Raw genomic sequence first — 20,944 nt, 5'->3', positions numbered from 1 at the left:
AAAAAAAACCAAAAACCAAACCCACCAGCCTGAGGGCAGTGGCAGGGAATAGGGTGGGGGATGCTGCTCTGGGTCGGGCTGGGGAGGAGGGTGGAGGGAGAGGGGCTCAAATGCACGGTGCATGTCTGGTGTCTGTCATGCCACTCTGGACACCTCATGCTTCTGTCTCCACCCCCCACCCCCTATTTTACATCTTTTATAAATGTGCCAAACTGTGTGGCCTCGACCGGGAGTGGTGATGTTCGGTGGCTGGCACTTCCAGGGGGTGAAGCGAGAAGCTCTGTAGCGTCAGGCTCCCGGGTCATTTGCTACAGGGGCTCCAGGCAAGGCCCATCCTCCCGGGGCACACAAACAGGCAGGGAAACAAACTGCAGCACTTTTATTGTTTCCAAACACCTATGGTTCCCGCGTCTCCCTGCCCTGCCTGGGAGAAGGGCACACGCGTTCTAAGCTGTCCGAGGACACCCGCCTGGCCTGGTTCAGTCTTAGTCACCTGCAGAGGAATGACTCCAGTGGGGCTTGGGGAGAGTGGGTGCCACCATCCTCCCTGACACCCACATGGGAATTGCTGGGCTCCTTTCTTTCAGAGTCTCTGGGAGCAGTTAGGGTGGGGAAGAACAGGCCCTGTGAAGGGGCTGCGGGGGGGGGGGGTGTCAAGGAAAAGAGTGGGATGGCTTTTGTGTGGGAAACAGAACGAGCTTACTTTCTGCCTGGGCAGACGGTGAACTTAGATGGGCAGGGAGCCAGGGATGGATAGATAGGGGCACAGATGGTGGTGGGTAAGTAGAAATGGGGAGCATGAGAAGGAGGGGCAGCTGACCCGAAACAAGCGCTGTGCCCCTGTTGAGAACTCAGGGCTCTCTCTCTCCTCTCCAATCCCCGGGCCTTCCCCCATTCCACCCCCCTCCCACTCTCCAGCTCCCACCCTGTCAGGACTGCCAAGGGTCTTTCCTAAGCCCTGGAAAATCTCCCATAGGCGTGTCTCAGTCCGGTGGCTCCACGGTACCCCCTTTTACTAGGTCAGCTAGTCTGCCCCTCTGACCTCTGCCCAGTGGGTTTTACTCACTCTCTACTCGCAGCTGCGTGCTGGCGCTGTCCCGGTCCACCTGGCAGCAGTAAGTGCCCTGGTCCTCAGACTGTACATCGTGGATGACCAGGCTGTGGGTGGGGCCGTGGCAGCGCATCTCATACTTGTCCCCCTGGCACAGCTCGACCCCTTCCCGGAACCAGCTCACGTGTCCCCCGGAGCGGGAGACAGTCACCTCCAACACCGCCCTGCGACCAGCCAGGACGGTCTTCTCGCGAGGGGGGCGTCGGCACATCTGGAGAGGCAATGCTGGGGGTGGGAGCAGGGGTGTAAGTGAACAGCACGGTCCCAGAGGAGATGTTCCTTTCCTTCCGGTGGCTTCCACTCCTAGCATCGGTTCCCCTGCATCTGCAACCCTAAGCCTCTCTCCCCATCCCGTCCACACTGCCCGGCGTGTCCTGCCCTGAAGAGAGAGCCCCGCGCGGGGCGGGGAGAGCGGGGAAGGGGCGTTCCCAGGCCCAATCGCCAGTCGATCGGCCCCAGGAAGGTCGAAGCCGCCCCACGTTCCCGGTCGCTCCTGCTCCAGTAGCGGGAGACCCCCGTCCCCTGGCTGTGCCGGTAGCTTACCCTCCACCTCCAACAGGGCCAAGGACTGGGCGGGTCCCGCTCGGAAGCGGACTTCACCGGCGTCCTCGGCGCGCAGCTCGCTCAGCACCAGAATGTGTTTCTTCCCTGGAGGTTAAGGAGGTGCTGGCGAGACCCGGCCGAGCGGCTCGGGGACGCGGTAGGCCGTGCGATGGGGGCGGGCGGGCCCGGGGCCCGGAGGGAAAGAGGAGCGGTCCGGCTGAGCGGAGGCCGGGAGGCCCGGCTCGCGGGGCCATGGGGCGGGGCGCGCAGGGGGCGGGGTCTGCCCGGGGAACCCGGCGTCCAGGGGCCGGAGCGGGTAGGAAGGCGGCCTCACCTTCCTGTCGGATGCGGACGCGTCCTCCGGGTCTCAACGGGCGGCCTCCGAGTTCCCAGCGCCCCGGAGTCTCGGCTTCCGACACCGAGCACTCGAACGTGGCTCCGTCGCCTTCGCGGGCGCGCACCGACTGGAGCTCGCGGAGCACCGACACCGTGCGCTCTGAGGGAGGGCGGAGCCCGGGGCGTGAGGAGGGGCGGGGCGTACGCAGGCCCCGCCCCTACCGCGGGGGGGGGGGAGGGCCGCGCGGTGGGCGCGGAATCCGCAGCTGGGCCCACACCCACCACGCACGGTGAGGCGGACGGGTCCCGCGCGGGTCGTTCCCACCGCGCAGCCGTAGGTCCCGGCGTCCGAGGGGCTGCAGCGCCGCAGCTGGAGGAGGCGACGCGTGCCGAGGGACTGGAGCCGGAGCCGGGGGCTGGGCGTGAGCTCGGCCCCGTCCTGCAGGCCGAAGTTGCCGAGGGTCGGGCTGAGCCCAGCTGGCCCGGAGCAGCCCGAACCCCGGAAGACGACAGCGCCCTCTCCTGTTGCCAACCACATTTGTGGGTGACTTGTGTTCCCCAGCCCCAGTCCAGCTGCCCCACACTTGGCCTTCCTCATTCTATCAGAAGCCTCTTTAAGATGTCATCCTTTGGGGACCTTAGGGGCCCAGGGCGCCCAGATTCATGCACCTACCACTCACACTGAATAGGAGCCCGCATCGCAGAATTAGGCAAACAGACAAACCCCTTTTGTCTGCTCTTCTGTTATCCCACTGAGCGTGTTTCCTCATCGGTAACAAACACAATGATAACCTCAGGGGGTTGTTGTAAGGACTGAAGGATTAAATGTCAGGTCAATCTTAGCACAGTGCCAGCTACAGGGGTTGAGTGTTAATTATTTCTGTTGAAGGTTTTATTGCCGTTATTACGCGGACAGGCTCTGACCTTCTCCCAGGTAATATCGGCCAAGGCTTGGGAAAGCTCACACTCGAACGTGGCTGTGTCACCCTCGGTCACCTCTAGGTCCTGTGGCCCTCGCACAATGGTCACTGGGACCTCTGGGGGTGAGAGAGGGAGGATGGTACAGAGGGAGCCAGGTAAGGCCAACATGAAGAGCACACTTGGGTACAAGAGGTCAGTGGCAGACACACTTAGACAAAGTGATCGGTGGAAGCCACTGAGTGGAGGGCATGCAGGGACAAGTGGCTCAAAGGGATGCTGGGTGGTGGGAGACACAGCCGAGGCCAGAAGGCCAATGGGGTAGGTGTGGCCACATTTCAGTGGAGATTGTACATGACCCAAGTGGAAAGCAACAGACACTGGGCAGCAGAAGACAGTGGGGTTCAGCAGACCAATGTGTGTGTGTGTGGGGGGGGCAACCCTACAGCAGGCAGGCAGTGGGAAACAGGCTGGAAACCGAAATGGGAACACTCTAGCAGAGTTGCCAGAAGAGTCACCCTTTAGACGGGCCTGCAGGGACTTGAATGGTCCCAGGGGCCACACTTAGGCAGGCAAAGGGGGCCACAGGAAGAGGGTATGGGCACTGGGCTCCAGAGTGGTCAGCAGACCATGTTCAGGCGGGCAGACAGCTGTGGGGCATTCAGGCCACATGGGTCTGGAATGGTCACACACTCACACTGAGGTAGGGCAATCACAAGGGCCAGACAGGGCCAGGTTAGGGGAGTCACACTCTGGCCGGGAGGTCAGTGAGGGCCACACGGGGACAGGAAGGGTCAGTAAAGGGCCACACGGGCAATGGGGTCAGTGGTCACACAAAGAAGCATCAGCAGGCAGTGGTAGGCCCAGAGGCCGCACCTCTCACTGAGAGTCTGGCCGCGCAGCGCAGGGAATCAGCTGTGAAGGAGATGCAGCCCCCGTCGGCCAGGCCCAGGCCGCTGAGCTCCAGACGGTGTGTGTGGCCCTCTGTGTGAATGTGGCACTTGGGCCCTGGCTGCAGCCGGACTCCACCCCGGGCCCACTCCCCGGTCACACCCTCTTGGGATAGCTCCAGCTGGAAGGTAGCGCTGCCCCCCTCGCTGACCGTCACATCTTCCAGAGGCCTCAGTGCTCGCAGCTGCCGTGCTGGGGCAAGGGGAGATGGGGAGAGAGGGAGGATGGACGCTCCGGCTCTGAGCAGAGGGTATAAGGGCTAGCTCCTGCCTTGATCCTGTCTGAGCCACCCTCAGCCCCCAATCTAAGGCCCTGGTTAGAGAAGGTCACATGTGGGACTCGGGCAGGAAGAAGGAAGAACCGCTAACTGGACTTGATTGGGAGAGGGACATATTGGGGTTTGGAAAGGAGGATACATGAAGGGAGGTTAGGTTAGTAGATTTCGGGATCTGAATGCAGGGTGTTGTGACATGAAGAAGGAACAAGGAATCTGGGGTTAGACACACTGGGATTGGAACCTAGCTGCATCGTACAGTCTGTGTGCTGTATGATCTTGGGGCAAACAGTTTCACTCCTAGTATTCCCAACTGTGCAAAGTGAATAGCATTGAGACACGGGTTTACTATGATGATAAAATTAGAGAATACCTATCACTGACCACAATATTTCACCAAGCTTTGCAGGGGCACTTTTTCCCCGTTATTTCCGTTAATATCTTCGAAGTTCCTACAGGTAGCCATTCAGCCCAATTTTTAAGGCTATGTGACTCTAGAGAAGTGAAGTAACCTGCGTGAAGTCACATAGCTAAAGTGTGGCTTGGGGTTGTGGTGCCAGACATCCCTGCAGCTTAAAGAAGCATGCGTCCCCACGGGGCATGTGGCTGGACTGAAGGATAAACACAGAGAATCTCTTGGGAGTACAGTGTTTTAAGTTTATAGCAAAGCCAACTTGGAAACAGGAAATGGAACGTAAAGTCCACATGGACTTCTGAGGTAAATAGAAAACATTAGGGGGGAGAAAAAAGGAGGTTTTCATTTTGGGCAGGCTGTTTCAGGCTCCACCCAAGCCTGGGATGGCCAGGGCAGACTTTCCTCAGCAAGGGGCACTTTGGTGTGTGTGGGGGGGGGGAGGGAGGGGTGTCAGGGATTCTAGGACAGCCAGGAGCGGCTGTGCACAGGCAGGTGACATGTTAGGAGAGGACAGGGCACTCACGCCTCACGCTGAGCCTGGCCAGGGTGCGATCGTGGTGGCTCTCGCAGCCATAGGTGCCCTGGTCAGCCAGGATGACACCATGGATGAAGAGGCGATGGATGTGGCCATCTTGGGCCATGGACAGGCGGGAGTCCAGGGGCACAGGCTCCCCACCACGCAGCCAACGCACGGCCCCCGCGGCCCCGACCCGGCCCGTCTCCACTTCGAGGCACACGTCCTGGCCTTCCTCTGCCCGCACATCCTGCAGCCGCCGCAGGAACAGCAGCTCTGTCTCTGCAGGGGAAGATGAGAGGGGGCCATGGAGTCCGGAGCTTGGCCCTCCCTGCCCCCGCTGGGCAGAAGCCAAGTGCAAGGCTGCCCGGCCAGGGCCACGGGGGAGGGTATAGAGATGAGAACACTGTGTCCTCATGGGCACCAGACCTCGGACATGGAGCCGGGCGCTTGTCGCGGTGCCCCCTGCTCGGGCAGTCACGGTTCCTGTGTCTCCCAGCTGGCAGCTGCGTATGGTCAGTGTGCGGCTTGAACCATTCTGGGCCACATCCACCTGGGGCCCCGGAGTGACCACGACCCCATTGCGTAGCCAGGTGACATCCGCATCCGGTGGCGAGACCTCACACCGGAAGGTGGCATCGTCGCCCTCGTGGACCGTCAGGGGTGTCAGCTCGGAAAGCAGCCTCGCCGGGGGTGGCTCTGGAGGAGGGAGGCATCCGGCTGGGGGCTGGGCGCAGCCCCCCATCTCTATTCTCTTCTCGGGGTAGGAAGGCCCTCACTCCCCCATCTTTGAACACACCTTTGGTACAGGCCCAGTCCAGGGTGTGTTGGTCATAGGATGTCCCCCCAAACCCACCTAATCCTTTTAGCCAGGCCCATGGTAATATGTCATTGACTCTAATTATTTATACCACTGGATGGTCACCGCAGCCTGTAAGACAAGCGCCATCCTTTCATTTCAGAGCTGGGGCTCGCAGAGCTTAGAGAGCTTCGCTCATATGCTATAGCTGCTGGGACACAGAGTCCAGGAGAACCTCTGTGGGTCAGTTCCAGATGCCCTTCCTTAGCAATCGGCCATGCTGCCCGTGCGCTTATATCCCAGTGACAGTCAAACACGCACGTGTTGGAAGTACGGTTGGGAGGGAGAATGAGTAGGGCCCAGAAAGAAGTAGGATGTGGTCCTTGGGGGTGCCAGGGCCCAGAGGGTGTAAGGGGTGCACTATTACCTTCCACACTGACGACGAAGATGCGGCTGTCCTGGGGAGCATCGCACAGGTACTCCCCAGCGTCCCCGCTCCGCGCCCCCCGCACCCGTAGCACCTGCCTGGCCCCGGCCTGCTCCAGCTGCACCCGCCCCTGGTTCGCCAGGCGCTCCCCATCCTTGTACCAGCGCACGGGGCCCCCTGGCCTGGAGAGGTGCACCACCAGCTCTAGGTCCCCGCCTGGGGCACTCCGAACCCTCGTCTGGGCTGCCTCAGGGGCCACCACCCTCGCGGGGGACGCTGTGGGGGTCAGAGCTGGGCGTCACTGGGAGATGGGCACTGAGCAAGAGGCGAGAGGGAAAGGTGCTGAGCAGAGGGGCAAGGGATGGACAAGGTGGGTTAGGAAAGCAGGGAAGCCTAGGACTGGGGTGGGCTGGGGGGGGTCACTTCCAAGCTTCCTGGCCAGGTTATACTCACCAGCTACCTGCAGGCTGAAAGTGAGGCTTGGGGACCCCGGAGCTACCCCGGACTGGCAGGTATAGAGGCCTGTGTGGGCCGGCTCCGCAGCCTGGATGCAGAGGATGCGGCGGGGCCCCTCAGCCTGGAGCTCCAGGCCCTGGCCTTCCTGCACGGGCTTCCCATTGTGGTTCCAGAACACAGGGGCGCTAGCCCGAGACAGCTCGCAGCACAGCACCACGCGCTCCCCGGGGGCCACGCAGAGCGGGCTAGGAGGCGTTTCTGGGGCGAGGAACTGCACTGGGGTCTCTGCACAGAGAGAAGGGGGTGAGCTCGGGCCTGCCCAGCCTCCCCACCGGGGAAGGGGGGGGGCTCGCCAAGCACCCCCACCTGCCAGGCTGACGTTGAAGGTGACTGCCTCGTCGCGCGTTTCGCACACGTACTCGCCGGCATCCTCAGGCTGGGCGTGGGGCAGCGTGAGGGTGCGGATGGGCCCCTCCGCGCCCAGCTGCAGGTCATCCGACGCCTCCACCTCTAGCCCATCCTTGTACCAGCGCACCTGGGACCCGGCCGGGGCCACCTCGCAGCGCAGCTCCACACGCCCCGGAGCCCCGAATTGCAGATCCAGGGAACGCGCTGCGGGGTGCACAATCCTCTCTGGTGGGGCTGGTGGGTGGGCAGAGACAGGGCCACAGGGGTTCAGCCGGCAAGCCCCCTCCCCACCCCTCCCCTGTACTTCACACATGAGGACCGGAGGTCTCCTAAGAGACGAGCGACTTCCCCAAGGCCACACAGACAGAGGGGGTCAGGCTCACACCTACATCTGATCCCAACCCACCCTTCCATCTGCCTCCACGCACTGCCCTCCCTTCCCCCTTCTTTGCCTCTGACACGCTTATCTAGCACCATTCAATACATGGTCTAATGACTTTCTTTCACCCACCCGCCCTCACGAACACGTGAAGTCTGTGGATGTAGGACGTTTGATCGCACATAACACCATGCCCGGTTTCCTGGTGGTTAACTGGAGATGAGTCTTGTGGACTTTCACGCCCAGTTGGGCTTCCATCATCCTCAGGTCTCAGCTTCCTGAGTAGCTAGGATTATAGCCACCAGTGCCCGGCTGCTACTGAACACCTTGTATTTTGAATAGTACCAAGCGCAAAGTAGCTTGCTTGATAAGTACTGGTGACTAAATGGCAGCATGAAGGACCCTAACTGCTAGACTCTCTCCCCGCAGGCCCGTGACTCTGTCCCAACTTGACTTGAGGCAAGCAGAGTTCTGTGATGCTTGAGACTGAGGAGACGGCGAAGCGGGGGACACCGTGAGGAGCTAACAAGCAGCCCTTACCAAAGAAGGTATAGTTGGGTGTCTGTCCTTTAACCCCACCTCTCTACCTCCCGGGAGCACCCCAGAGACTGCCCACCTGTGACAGTAACGGTGAAGAAGGCCGAGTCGTCTCCGGCATCACACACGAACTCGCCTCCGTCCTCGGGCTGGGCAGCGGGTAGTACCAGGCGGCGGCGGGGCCCATCGCTCTCCAGCACCAGGGCCTCACTCTCCTCCACCTCCAGGCCGTCCTTGTACCAGCGTACAGGCGCGTCCTCTCGAGACAGCTCACACACCAGCGCCACACACTCCAAGCTCACGGCGATCAAGGTCACCTCATCCCGGGGGTATAGGATCCGGACTGGGGGCTCTGCAGAATGAGGGCAACCACAGTCAGCCTCCTGGGAGTTACCTGGTGACAAGAAGTCGCTGCCACAGATGCGTTAAGGGTGATAAGTATAATAACAAGCAACTACAGGTCTATGATCTGTCCTTTAAGTTCTTGGGTCCGGCAGGGTTGCAAAATCCAGAAGGCTTTAGATTCTAGATGTGGGGTGCGTTTCCCATATATTCCACATCCTCAGCCCTTTCTAGCGCTCTCCTCACCACAATCAATCACATTAACATTTTGCAGTATAACGATTCACCTTAAGCTGGATACAGGAAAGGGTTTGCTCATGTCTTATTGATGCGAAGATACAGATAGATTAACCCTACTGGATAATTAAAGAGTAGAAATAGCTTCACAGCACTTAAATTCAGGCTTTTACTGAAATGTCTTTGAACACTAAACATACACACACACACACACACACACACACACACACACGCCTTTTGCTTTTGCCAGTACTCTGCATTTCAGAATTGTGGGTGAGGGACGGTGGATCGGAACAGTCTGTAGCGTTCCCTAAGGCTCTGAGATCAGTTCTGAGCATACTACGCACTGAGCCCTGACAGCAACCCTGGGAGCTGGGTATTTATCATGTTCCCTCCATTTTCCAGGTGGAGGAGCGAAGGCAGAGTCACAAGGCAATGTTCTTAAGGTCACAGTCGGCTACAGCTCCTCTAGGGTCAGAGGAAGATGCACCATCTGTTGGAGGCAGGCTCCTACTTGGCAGGCAGGAAGAGTTTTCTAGCCCAGGCTTGTAGGAACTCAAAACGTGTTTGCATTGGTGCACTGGTGCGTGTGAGCTGCCAACAGCTGTGTAAGTGTTCCCCAGGGATGCTACATGCCGATTCTGAGAGCTTATCTCCACCTTCACGTTACTCCTCCATAGAAAGGAGGCTGAGGCAATACTGGAGGTGACCAGCGCGTTGAGCTCAGGCCTGCCAACACCCGCACAGTCCCCAGGATCCTCATGTCTCCCCAGATTTCAGCACTTTGGGCCCCCTTGTGGCTGGCTGGAGAACTGCTAGCTTCCTGCTCTCAGGTTTCACAGGGTGGAGGGCAGGGCAGGTTCAACCAAGGCCCTCCTTGAGCTGGCAGTGAGTTCACACCGCCCATGGCCCCACATGGACTTGATTTAGAGTCTGGAGAGTGCAGGGTGGTTCTCTGGGGCCCAGCAAGACCCGAAAACTTCAGAAGCTGGCTGCCCGAGGATGTGATGATGGAGGTGAGGTATGTTAGCGGGCAGCAAATGGAATGGGATGCCTGAACCGCAACTGAAACCTCAGCCAGATATGGGTTTGATCTGCTCTGGTGATGTCTGTGTGACCAGCATGCAAAGAGTCTGGTGTTCTGTGGGGAAACTCGTGCGAGATGGAATTTGTGTGGCCATTATGTGTGGGATAGGAGTGGGGGAAGATGGCTGCATACATACATGACAGAACGTGGCACTGTAGGCTACACTATATGGGGCAGGGAGCAAGGTCTCCAAGCAGCTCAGCCTGGGCCTTGTTCCTAAGGCAGGTCAGGGAAAGGGCAATGGGACTGGGCAACAGTGGGGTGATCTGAGGCACCGAATTCTTCTGTGCTCCCCCCACCCCCCCGAACTGCCTAAACACACCGGGATCGGCGCCGTGGCACCGTGAGCTCTAGCCCTGAAGTCCCTGGCTCGAGCCCATCACTTCCATAATTGTACTCTTCCCACCTAGAATATTCTCGGCCCTCAGCTTCAGTGTTGGCTCCAAAGGCACTCCTGACCTCCTAACCAGGGTAGCCTTGAGCTTCCTATAGTGACCCTTGAGAGCACACAGTGTGACTCTTGGATACAGGAAGCTTTCCTGCCAGGCTGTGCGCTCTGTGAGGAAGTGATCTCATCCTGTCTCTGTGCCGCTGCATGTCTGGAGCCTGGCCCAGGCATGGACATCTGTGTGTGGAACGGCAACTTTCCCCCAGGCCCTCCCTGCCTCTCCTCTGCTCTCTGCAGCCCTCTTTCCTCACCGCACTTATCACCAGGGGGCACTGCACTTTTATTCGTGTGTTTATTGGTTTAACACAGGGGTCGCAAACTCCAAGACCCACAGGGCCAGGTAGGGCAGGTCAATGGCTGAAGCAGCGTGGGAAGAGGCAAAAAGGTATAGCGGGGTGTGGGGGGAGGACACGGGAATGGGGGGCCCGTACTATGGGGCAGGTGCTACTCAGTGCCAGCTGTTCGTCGCCATGGGGGGAAGCGAGACCAGAGCCGTCGGGTCTTCGGCTTTTTCAAGAGGACGCATAGCTCCGGATTGTTATTTGAACTGTCCTGACTTTGGTAAGACTCTGCAGGCCAAACAAAACACATCTGTGGGCTGTAAAAGGACTGCCTGTTTGCGACCCCTAGTTAACAGCAGCCTCCTCGACTAGACTGGCAGCCACCCCCCCCCACACCCCCCTAAGAACCAGGATTGAGTCTGCATCCCTCACCAGCTGGTCTAGCCCAAGGCCCCACCTCTGGCCAAGATAACACTCAGGGAGCTGCTGAAGCCCAGCGTGCCTGACTCTGGCACCAGGGCGGCACCCGACTGTCCCGCCAGCGGAAACCCTGATACCTGTAGCCCACAGCGCCTTTCTCCTCCCCCCCCCCCCCCGCCCCAGGGCTCAGGGCGGCCCTCTGGCGACTCTGGGGAGCTGGGGCGGGCCCACACCTGTGACTGTGACGGTAAAAGAGGCCGACTCGTCGTCTATTTCACACAAGTACTCGCCGGAGTCCTCAAGCTGGACGGCGGGCAGCACCAGGCGGCGGATGGTGTCCTCCTTCTCTAGGAGCAGTGCCGGACTCTCCACCACCTCCTCGCCGTCCTTGGTCCAGCGCACCTCGGCCCAGGGTCGGCACAACTCACAGGTCAGCACCACGCGCTCCAGGCGCACGGCTGCCACGTACACCTTGCCGCTGGGGTACACGATCCACGAGGACACATCTGCAGGACAAGCACAGCTGCTGCTGGGCACAAGGGGCCGGGCTGCCTTCCTGGTCCACATCTGTTTCCTACACCCCAGAAGTTTGTCATGGGGTAGGCAGCAACCTTAGACAACTGCTCCCAGAAACTCTGAATGCAGCCATCAAAAGCTAGGGAAACTTAGGGAAATGGAGGACGGTAACAGGCAGCAGAGCACATCACAGCTGGGCGCCGGCCGGGAAATGGAGGACGGTAACAGGCAGCAGAGCACATCACAGCTGGGCGCCGGCCGCTCAAGCCTGTAATCCTAGCCACTCAGGAGGCTGAGAGCTGAGGTCTGCGATTCATGGCCAGTCTGAGCAGACAGCTGAGTCTTATCTCCAATTACCCAGAAAAAGCCACAAGTGGAAGTGTGGCTCAAGTGCTAGAGGGCTAGTCTTGAGCAAAAAAACGTAAGCAAGAGCTAAAGTTCTTGAGTTCAAGCCCCAGTATCTGCATGTGCATGTGCACACACAGACAGACACAGACACAGACACAGACACAGACACACACACACACACACACACACACACACACACACACAAGCATCTCAGCTTTGGGTTGCCAGTGGCTTCACCGGGGGGCCCATGTTTCTGTGGGTGGGGACAGAGATGGTATGAAAAATGGAATGATAAAGCCGGGGTTCCCCACAAACCTCTGAGATCTTTTGGCTTCTCTAGTGCCCAAGACCATCTGTGCTGCAATAGACTTGCCAGCCCCAAAGATTACCGTTGACAGGGATCTCCAGAAGAAGGGAGAAGGCAGGGCTTTTCTACTGACGTACATAGCCAGCGCTTGTAACAATGCATTTCCGGAGAGTGTCGAGACAACACTCGGAAAAGAGAAGGCTGAGGAGGTGTGACAGCGAGGGGGAGGGGTCGAGTGACACGGGAGCTGCTGTGGCCCCTCTGGTCCCTACCTGTGATAGTGACAGTGAAGTAGGCACGCTCCTCTCCGGCAACACACTGGAACTCGCCCCCATCCGAGGGCTGGGTGGTGGGCAGCACTAGCCGGTGACGGGTCCCTTCCTTTTCCAGCACCATGAAGTCACTTTCCTCCACCTCCTGCCCATCTTTGTACCAGCACACAGGGGCATCCTCTCGGTCCACCTCACAGGTCAGCATGACGCATTCGGAGGTGATGGCGTGTACAAATACATGCTCCCGGGGGTCCACAATGTGCACTAGGGGTTCTGGATGGGGAGCAAGGATGGATCACACAGAGGAGGTAAGATTCCACACTGACCCTGAGGCCGGGAGACAGGAGTCTGCACAGGGGGACACTGGGGAAGGGGACTCAGGAAAGCTACCAGACCGGTGGACTCCACAGCAGAAGGCCAGGCCCGCTGTGGCTCTGGGCTGTGACGCTAGCTGCATGGGATCATGGGTAGCTGCACTGCATCATCTCACTGAGCCTGTTTCTTTCTGAGCTGGAGATACACAGTGCCCTCACTTTCTTTGAAGATTAAATGATACAGTGTACGTACAAAGCACATAGTACTACATGAGGCTCAGGGTAGATCCCCCATGACATGTTAGCTCCCATCTCTCATTCCATTAATAGCAATTGGTTTCCTCATCCAGCTCAGCAGAGAGAGGTGGGAAGAAGGCAAGTGTACTAGAGGGTGTTGGTGCTGAAGAGGTTAAAGTGTATCTTGGCTCACTGGGCCCTCCTTATAAAGGAACCCCTCCCTCCAAACAAGACAGGCCAGAGGGTGGGGCTTTCGTGACCCAGAACTAGCCTTAGCTGGAGGAGCCTGGGCCAGCACCCTTCCTGACCTTGAACAGTGATGACGAAGAACGCCGAGACCCCTTCTGTTCTGCACTCAAACTCCCCGCTGTCTTGGACACTGGCCGCAGGCAGGATCAGACGGTGTTTGCGCCCATCTACCTTCACCACGAGTGACTCGTTCTCCTCCACCTTCTGCCCGTCCTTGTACCACGTGGCAGGGAAATCCACCCGTGAGAGCTCACAGGTCAGTACTACCCGCTCCGAGGTCATGAAGGTCAAGGACACTTTGTCCTGGGGACTCAGGATGTGCACCGGGTTCTCTGTGTGGGGAGAGGTCTGATCACACAGGGCATCCTCAGCCTGCTGTCGCAGATGAGCACCCCTCCCCTAATTGCGTGTGCTCACTTATAGGGGTGGCGACATCAGAGAAGACAACTGCCATCAAAGCAATTGTCGGGGGACATCATATTGAGATAGACAAGCTCAGAAAACATGGTATCCTATGTTTTTCCTTCTATGTGGAAGACAGGCGTAAAGACACATTCACGGACATCATGGACATACCCATATACATAATTACGTGCACGCACATGCGCACACACGGATAAACTTAGAACAGGTATCTAACCATTTAGGAAGAGAAAGAGAAGAGGCAAAAAGATAGAGGGTGAATACTCTTGAAAGGCATTGTGACAGCACAAGAAAACAGCATAAAGAACCTCATCGAAAGCTGTTGATCAATAGAGGATTGGGTGGCTGGGTGGGTGGGGGGAAACAAGCTGTCTAGGGACAGGTGGCTCACACTTGTAATCCTAACAATTCAGGAGGCTGGGAATCTGAGGATTGCAGTTCAAAGCCAGTCAGGCAGAAAAGTCCATGAAACTCTTATCTCTGGTTAACCAGCAAAAGGTTGGGAGTGGAGCTGTGGCTCAAGTGGTAGAGTGTTAGCCTGGACAGAAAGAGCTAAGCAAGAGAGCAAAGCCCTGAATTTAAGCCACAGTAATACCACCTGTGCACATGCACATGCGTGCAGGCACAGACACGGAGGGGGAGAGAGAAAGAAACAGGCTATGGTGGGGGGGGGGGGAGTCCTAGCATCACGGGGTTGGACTAACAAGGAGGGTGAATGAGGATGTATATAGTTGAAGTAGACTGTTGGCATATATGAAAGCAACCATAGAGCCTGTTGAAATTGTTTTAGGAAGGTGGAGGGAGAGGAGTAATAGAGGGTAGGAGATTGAGCTGGAATATTTAAGTGGAAATGTCATAAAGAAATCCTTCCCTGTGTAACTAATGTATGCTAATAAAAATAAATTAAGAGGGTTTGGGGCTGTGGCTCAGTGGTAGATGGTTTGCCTAGCATGTGCATGAGGCTCTGGGTTTAATCTCTAGCACCTTGGAAAAAAAGTACGGTAGTACTGGGAGGTGGTGGAACCTTTAAGATGCGAAGCCCAGTGGGAAGGAGTTAGATCACTGGAAGCATCGTCCTTGGAAGTGATTATTAATGCAGTTCTCATGGAACTCCAGTTAGTTCTTAAGGGAGTGGGTTGTTATAAAGAGGCTGACCTATGCACTTGGCTTCTTGTACACCTGGCCATTTCCTTTCCCACTCCTTTACCATGTTTGATTTAGCCAAAGGGGACCCTCACAAGAAGCGGAGTAGGTGAGGCTGCCTAGTCTCCAACAATTCAGCCTCCAAAAAACTGCTAAACAGGGGCTGGGGATATAGCCTAGTGGCAAGAGTGCCTGCCTTGGATACACGAGGCCCTAGGTTCGATTCCCCAGCACCACATATACAGAAAACGGCCAGAAGCAGCGCTGTGGCTCAAGTGGCGGAGTGCTAGCCTTGAGCGGGAAGAAGCCAGGGACAGTGCTCAGGCCCTGAGTCCAAGGCCCAGGACTGGCCAAAAAAAAAAAAAAAACTGCTAAACAAACTTCTTTCCTTTACAAAGCCTGGGCATCCAGTATTCTGTTATAAAGAAAATGGACTAAGACAAGCTTATAAGCCAACGCTTAAAAGGGTAGTGGTTTGAGTGTACTTGATAATGCCTAAACAGCCTGACCACAATGCCATCCACAGACCTCCAAGCACACGGGGGCCAGGACATGTGAAGGCCAGCCCCCTCTGGGAATGCTGCTCTTGTGACTGGTGATTTCTGACAGTGTCCTCTGCTTGTGACTGGCAGTATAACCTCAGGGACCTGCTGTTGGGTACAGCTGGATTTCTTGAGTATTCTTAGGAACTCCAGCAATGGCAGGATGACTGATACCACAGTGTTCCTTGAATTTTTAGTTCCCCTACCACCGACTGTCCTTAAGCATGCTTCATGTCCTCTCCGCCTCTGTTTCTGGAATCAGACTGTCTGGGTTCATGACCCAGAACTACCACGCCTATCTTTGTGACTTCAGGCAAGTCACTTAGCTGTTCTGTGCCTCACCTGTAAAATGAGAATGACAAAAGACCCTATCTTACAGGGTTAAGGAGTTTCTGTCAAGTGATTAGGGGAAGCCGCTGTAAACAACAGGTAGCTGCAACTAGGTAACAGAACAGGAAGCAGACAAGGACAGGGGCCTAGGACTCACATCTCTTGCAGGAGATGACAAATGTGACCGAATTCTGTTAAGTACAATGCACTTCAGGGAACTGGAATTTATGATGCTGATGAAGACAACCCATAGTGCACTATGTTTCTGGACCTCAAGCTGAGCCCACCATGGCTCTCCGTGTCCAGAGTATCTGACATGTTTGGTCAACAGGGCTTCTGTCTTGACCCTATCTGCCCACTCGAGTCCCTAAAGCACCAACCTTGGATGGTGAGGGCTGCTGAGTCCTGCACACCAGGGCAGCTGAAGCCTACCAGGGCCCCGCTGTCCTGGTGCTTGACAGCCTGCAGGACGAGCCTGTGCTGCAGGCCCTTCTGTTCCATCCGGTACCGCAGGGCTCCGGGCTCCACCTGGCCCTCCTGCTCGTTACTCGGGAGCTCTTCCCCATTAAGGAACCAGGTGCCCTGGATGATGGTGGAGAGATCCAAGGAGAAGACAGCGTCTTCCCCGTTGTACACCTGCACATCCTCCAGACCTTTCACCAGGCGAGCTGTGGGCACTGAGGTAGGAACAGGGTGCGGCCATTAGAACCAGAACAGATGGAAGGACAGAAGAGGACAAGGGGCTGAAGGTCAAGGAGGATAAGTGATGGGAGGGTCTAACCACGGGTCTGGAAAGACGACTCACCGAGGTGAGCAGAACCATTGAACACCACGTGGGGACTTCGGCCATGTTCGCTGACCGTGCAGACGCGGAAGCGGTAGTCGCCCTCCGAGGGCACGCAGTCCCCTGGCACCTCCACGGCTCCGGCTTTCTCAATGCTGAAGCACTGGATCCAGTCTTCAGAGCCCACTTCCTGTCTCTCTAGCCGGTAGATGAAGGAGGTTTCCGGGGGTGGCTCAGGAGGCTTCCAGGTGAGCAGGACGGTGTTCTTATGGCCCTTGAACATCTCAACCAACACAGGGGGGCCCGGAGGATTGTGCTTGATGCCTGAGACAAAGGCAGGGTCTGTACCTGCTGAGCCTTGCTCAAGCCCCTTCTCCCCACACCCTTTCTCTACTAAATCTACTTTACCAACCCAGGCCCGGGCATCTGGCCACCCTCCCACCCCAGCTGTCCTGTCCAGAGGCCTACATGCCCTCACATTTGACTCTGAGCAGAGTGGTGGTACGGGAGTTGCCCAGACTAAAGGTGACCTCGCCAGCATCTTCTCGGGTCACCCCCGGAAGAACCAGGGCATGCATGTGGCCACAGCTGCTCTGGCAAGTGGCCGGCAGCTCCTCCCCATCTCGGCTCCAGCAGCCCTCAACCCCAGCCTCTTGAGTCTCCACCAGCAGCACAGCATTCTCTCCCTCTAGGACGTCGAGCTTCCGGGGCAGCCTCTTGACAATGGGTCCTGAGATGTGGACAAGAATCCATTAGCCCAAAGCGTGGGCACTAACCGGTTCAGCCTTGATCTCCTCCCACTGGCCGGCTGACCTTTGACGGTCACGTTGGCCACGGTGCGCACTCGGCCCCGCATCTCACACAGGTAGACGCCATCGTCATCTGCCTTCAGCCTGTGGATGATGAGGCGCCTGACCGTGCCCTCCTCGATCTGCTCGTACTTGCGGCAGGGCAGCAGTCGTTGGTCTTCGCGGAACCAGGCTGTGGGGATTCTGGAGTTGGGCACTTTACACTCCAGCACCGCGATCCCATGCTCTCTCCCCTCCACATCTTGCAGGGGTCTGCTGAATCGGAGGCGGGGCTCTGCAGAGAGAGGAGAGCAAAGAGAAGGCTCTGGAGAGGGGGTCAGCTCTTCAAAGGGAGACATCTGAACATAGAGTGGCTCAGACTGTTGGCTTTCTCTACAGACAGCAACCAGATGGAATTAGAGCAAACCAGAAGGGCAAGTCAGATGGCCCAACTTCTAATCTGATGCTTACTAGACCCGTCACCCAAAGCAAGTATATGTGACTGTTCTGTGCCTCCGTTTCCGTACTTGTAAAATAGGGAGAGGCAGAGGGGTAGGACCAGATCAGCAAGTTCCTTCTTTCCCTCATTCTTTTTCCTTCTTCTTTCCTTCCCTCACTCCCCTTCTGGGGTATTATGGTCTGGAACTCAGGGCCTTGCACTTGCCAAGGCTGGTACTCTACAACTTGAGCCATGCACTCATTCCAGATTAATGATTTTTAAACTCTCTCAGGGGCACTTCACAAAGTCTACCAGGGCCTGGATTGAATGTCATTTCTTTCTTCCTTTCCTTGTATGTATGTATGTATGTATGTGCCAGTCCTGGGGCTTAAACACTGTGCCTGGGTGCTGTCTCTGAGCTTTTTTTTTTTTTTTTTTTCCTCCAGGCTAGCGCTCTACTACTTGAGCCACAGTGTTACTTCCAGTGTTTTTGGTAGTTGATTGTAAATAAGAGTCTCACAGGATTTTCTGCCCAGGCTGGCTCCAAACTGTGATGCTCAGATCTTAGCCTCTTGAGTAGCTAGGATTTCAGGCATGAGCCACTGGTACCTGGCTTGAATGTCATTTTTGAAAGAATTTGAATTGTTTTCAAAATCGTGTTCCAAAAATAGGAAACTAGAGGGTTAATTGGGTTGCCAGAGAAGCAAGTTTTTACATACTGCTCTGGGAAGTTTCTCTTGCCTTCCCGCTAGGTTTTTCTTTGTTGACATTGGTCCAGTTCTGCACTGGCCTGGCAAGTTTGTGCATACCAAGTTGTACCCAAGAGGCCACTACCATAACCCAGGTACTACACGCTTGACTGCATGCTAGGCAGGGCACAAAAGAACTTGCTAACACTTTTTTCCTGAGAGGGAGAAAAGTTGGGTAATAACTAGTGAAAGTGAAATCCCTGTTGAAACAAAACCCTCTTACAGAGAATTTTAGCATCTCGTGTGAGTTTGAGGAGTTTTTGTTCCCTCTGAAATTTCTGCTTATGAGTAATATAAGTATAGATTAGGTATTATTGGTGATTCAACTGTGAAATACAGTTTTCTCCTTCACCTTTCTCTTTTCAAACCTAAGGCAATTCATGAAAGAATAGCTGAAAACTGCAGGGATTTTTCCTCGGTCAAGGTTACCTCTCTTTATGTGAGGTCCCCAGGGCTTTGCTCAAAAGTTCAGAGGAGACTGCTATGATACAGCCCTCTGTTCTCACCGTTTAGACTTATAGAAGCATGTTATAAATTTATAGACAAATGCTCTGTGTGTGTGTGTGTGTGTGTGTGTGTGTGTGTGTGTGCTGGTACTGGGGCTTGAACTCCTGCACTTCCACTTGTCTTTTTAGGATCACTGGAGGGTGCTCTACCACTGGAACCCAAACGCCTCCACTTCTGGCCTTTTACTGGTTAATTGGAGACTTTTCTGCTCAGGCTGGCTTTGCACCAGGAGGACTAAAATAACCAAGGTTGAAAACCCTGAGTTCTAGGTCTCCCAAGGTTCGTGCATCAACCACTCTTTGTGTCCCCCCTCCCCCCACCTCTTGCCTTTGGAATCAACTGGGTAGTTAGCTAAGTTCCAGAGGATCCTGGAGATCCGTGTCCCTTGGTGGGGGGGGGGGTGTAATCAATCACACATAGCCCAGCCCCCCAATCTAGGCAGCTGGGCACCTAAGCGGAGAGGAGGAGGAAGGGCTTCAGAGGTGTCTGGGGGGCTAGTCCCCGGCCCCGGGAACCCCCCCCCCCCGTCCCCTCCACCCTGGGGCGCTCGCTACCTTTGACGTGCAGCTGCACGGCGCTGAGCGTCTGGCCCGCCGAGTTGCGGGCGGCGCAGACGTAGAGCCCGCGGTCCTTGGCCTGGCAGTAGAGCACCTTGAGCACAAAGCCGCCGTCGCGGTCGCGGTACATGAGGCGGCGGCGGTCGGGGAGCAGCGGGCGGCCCTCCCAGTGCCATTCGATCTCGGGCTCGGGCTTGCCCATCACGTAGCATCGGAACTTGGCGTGCTTGCCCTCGTTGACCCAGAAGGTCTTGGGCGCACATTTGAGCGGCTCCACCACGGGGCCGGGGGGCTCGTCGGGGTCGTCGGGGGGAGTCTCGGGGGGCTGGTGCACCTGGAGCAGCGCGCCGGCCTGCGCGTGGCCGTGCGCGTTGCGGGCGTGGCACACGTAGACGCCCGAGTCGGGCAGCCGCGCCGCGGGGATGCGCAGCGCCAGGCACACGCCCGGGCCCCCCGCGGCGGCGGCGGCGCGGCCCGGCTCCAGCGCGAAGTGGCTGCTGTCCCACACCTCGTCCAGCGCCATCCCGTCCTTCTCCCAGTACAGCGTGGGCTCGGGGAGGCCCCCCACCTGGCACGTCAGCACCACCTCCGCCCCCCGCAGCACCCACTGGGAGCGCGGCCCCGTGAGGAACACCGGCGCGCCCTCGCCGGTGCCCGGGGGCGGCGGCGGGTGCTCGGCGGACCGCGGCGGCTCGGGCTCCGGCTCGGGCTCGGGGGCCGGCGGCTCCAGCACGGTGACGGCGGCCGCGGCGTAGGCCTCGCCGGCGGCATTGCGGGCGCGGCACACGTAGACCCCGGCGTCGGTGGGCAGCGCGCCGCTCAGCAGCAGGCCGTGCTCGGCGCCGTCCTCGGGGAAGCTCAGGCGCTCCGAGGCCGCCAGCTGCTGCCCGCCTTTCTCCCACACCACGGTGGGCGGCGGCTCGCCCAGAACCACGCACTTGAGCTCGGCCTCGGCGCCACTTACCACCCGCACGGGCCGCGGGAAGCGCAGGAAACACGGGGGGCTCCCCTGGTCCCCCGAGCCCGCCTTCATCGCGGCGGCTGCAGATGGCCGCACCGGGGCCGGGAGTGAGGGGCGAGCGTGGGGACCCGCGGTGGGGGCTCCTCCGAGGCCTCCGCTTTCTCCCCCCACCCGGCTCGCTTCCTTACCCTCGGGGCCCGAGCTACAGCTTGGCGGAGCGGCCGAGATTCCCGGGCCGAGCCCCGGCGCGCAGGGGGCAGTCCTTCCTGTTTGCCTCTGCAGCCAGGGGCCCCGCGGCCTCCCCTGCCCGCGGCCCCGCTTCCTGCCCGCCCGAGCCTCCCTCCCCAGCCCCCTCCCACAGCCCGGGGCCTCTTTCCCCTCCTCCCTCCCACCTCCAACCGCCAGGTCCCTAACTGCCGGCCAGGCTTGGGCCTGAGTGGCAGAGGCGCCTGCAGCTGCCAATCCCCAAAAATATTCTCTGATGACACAGCTGGAGGACGAGAGCCCAGACTGGCTCCTCCAGGCTAAGTATAGAGCAGGCAGGACCACCTGCCCCCCCCCCCCCCCCCCCCGCTGGAGCCCCACTTCTCAGCCC

General features: G+C 57.9%; 1 protein-coding gene across 3 annotated transcripts; it reads right to left on the bottom strand.

Moving 5' to 3' along the window:
- Nucleotides 1–362: 362 nt before the first annotated feature.
- Obsl1 (obscurin like cytoskeletal adaptor 1) lies at nucleotides 363–20,931 on the bottom strand. Of its 3 annotated transcripts, XM_048344676.1 has the most exons (21): nucleotides 19,386–20,931; nucleotides 17,162–17,431; nucleotides 16,827–17,078; nucleotides 16,370–16,672; nucleotides 15,945–16,241; nucleotides 13,186–13,458; nucleotides 12,327–12,599; nucleotides 11,117–11,389; nucleotides 8,148–8,420; nucleotides 7,111–7,386; nucleotides 6,742–7,029; nucleotides 6,289–6,564; nucleotides 5,492–5,761; nucleotides 5,072–5,344; nucleotides 3,785–4,051; nucleotides 2,915–3,027; nucleotides 2,273–2,429; nucleotides 1,989–2,150; nucleotides 1,655–1,759; nucleotides 1,067–1,336; nucleotides 363–493 (listed from the first exon to the last, which is right to left on the bottom strand). In XM_048344676.1, exons 1-21 carry the CDS (start codon nucleotides 20,419–20,421, stop codon nucleotides 486–488), a joined length of 5,715 nt encoding a protein of 1,904 aa, XP_048200633.1. In that variant the 5' UTR covers nucleotides 20,422–20,931; the 3' UTR covers nucleotides 363–485. The 3 variants fall into 3 exon arrangements, with proteins under 3 accessions (XP_048200633.1, XP_048200634.1, XP_048200635.1); XM_048344677.1 differs by lacking the exon at nucleotides 6,289–6,564 and having other exon boundaries at nucleotides 19,386–20,929; XM_048344678.1 differs by lacking the exons at nucleotides 363–493; nucleotides 1,067–1,336; nucleotides 1,655–1,759; ... (8 more) ...; nucleotides 7,111–7,386; nucleotides 8,148–8,420 and adding an exon at nucleotides 9,393–10,751 and having other exon boundaries at nucleotides 19,386–20,921.
- Between the last annotated feature and the right edge of the window lie 13 nt (nucleotides 20,932–20,944).

This window comes from Perognathus longimembris, chromosome 4 (assembly GCF_023159225.1).
Source record: "Perognathus longimembris pacificus isolate PPM17 chromosome 4, ASM2315922v1, whole genome shotgun sequence".
Lineage (NCBI taxonomy): Eukaryota > Metazoa > Chordata > Mammalia > Rodentia > Heteromyidae > Perognathus > Perognathus longimembris.
This window is presented reverse-complemented; position numbering and strand designations above follow the sequence as displayed.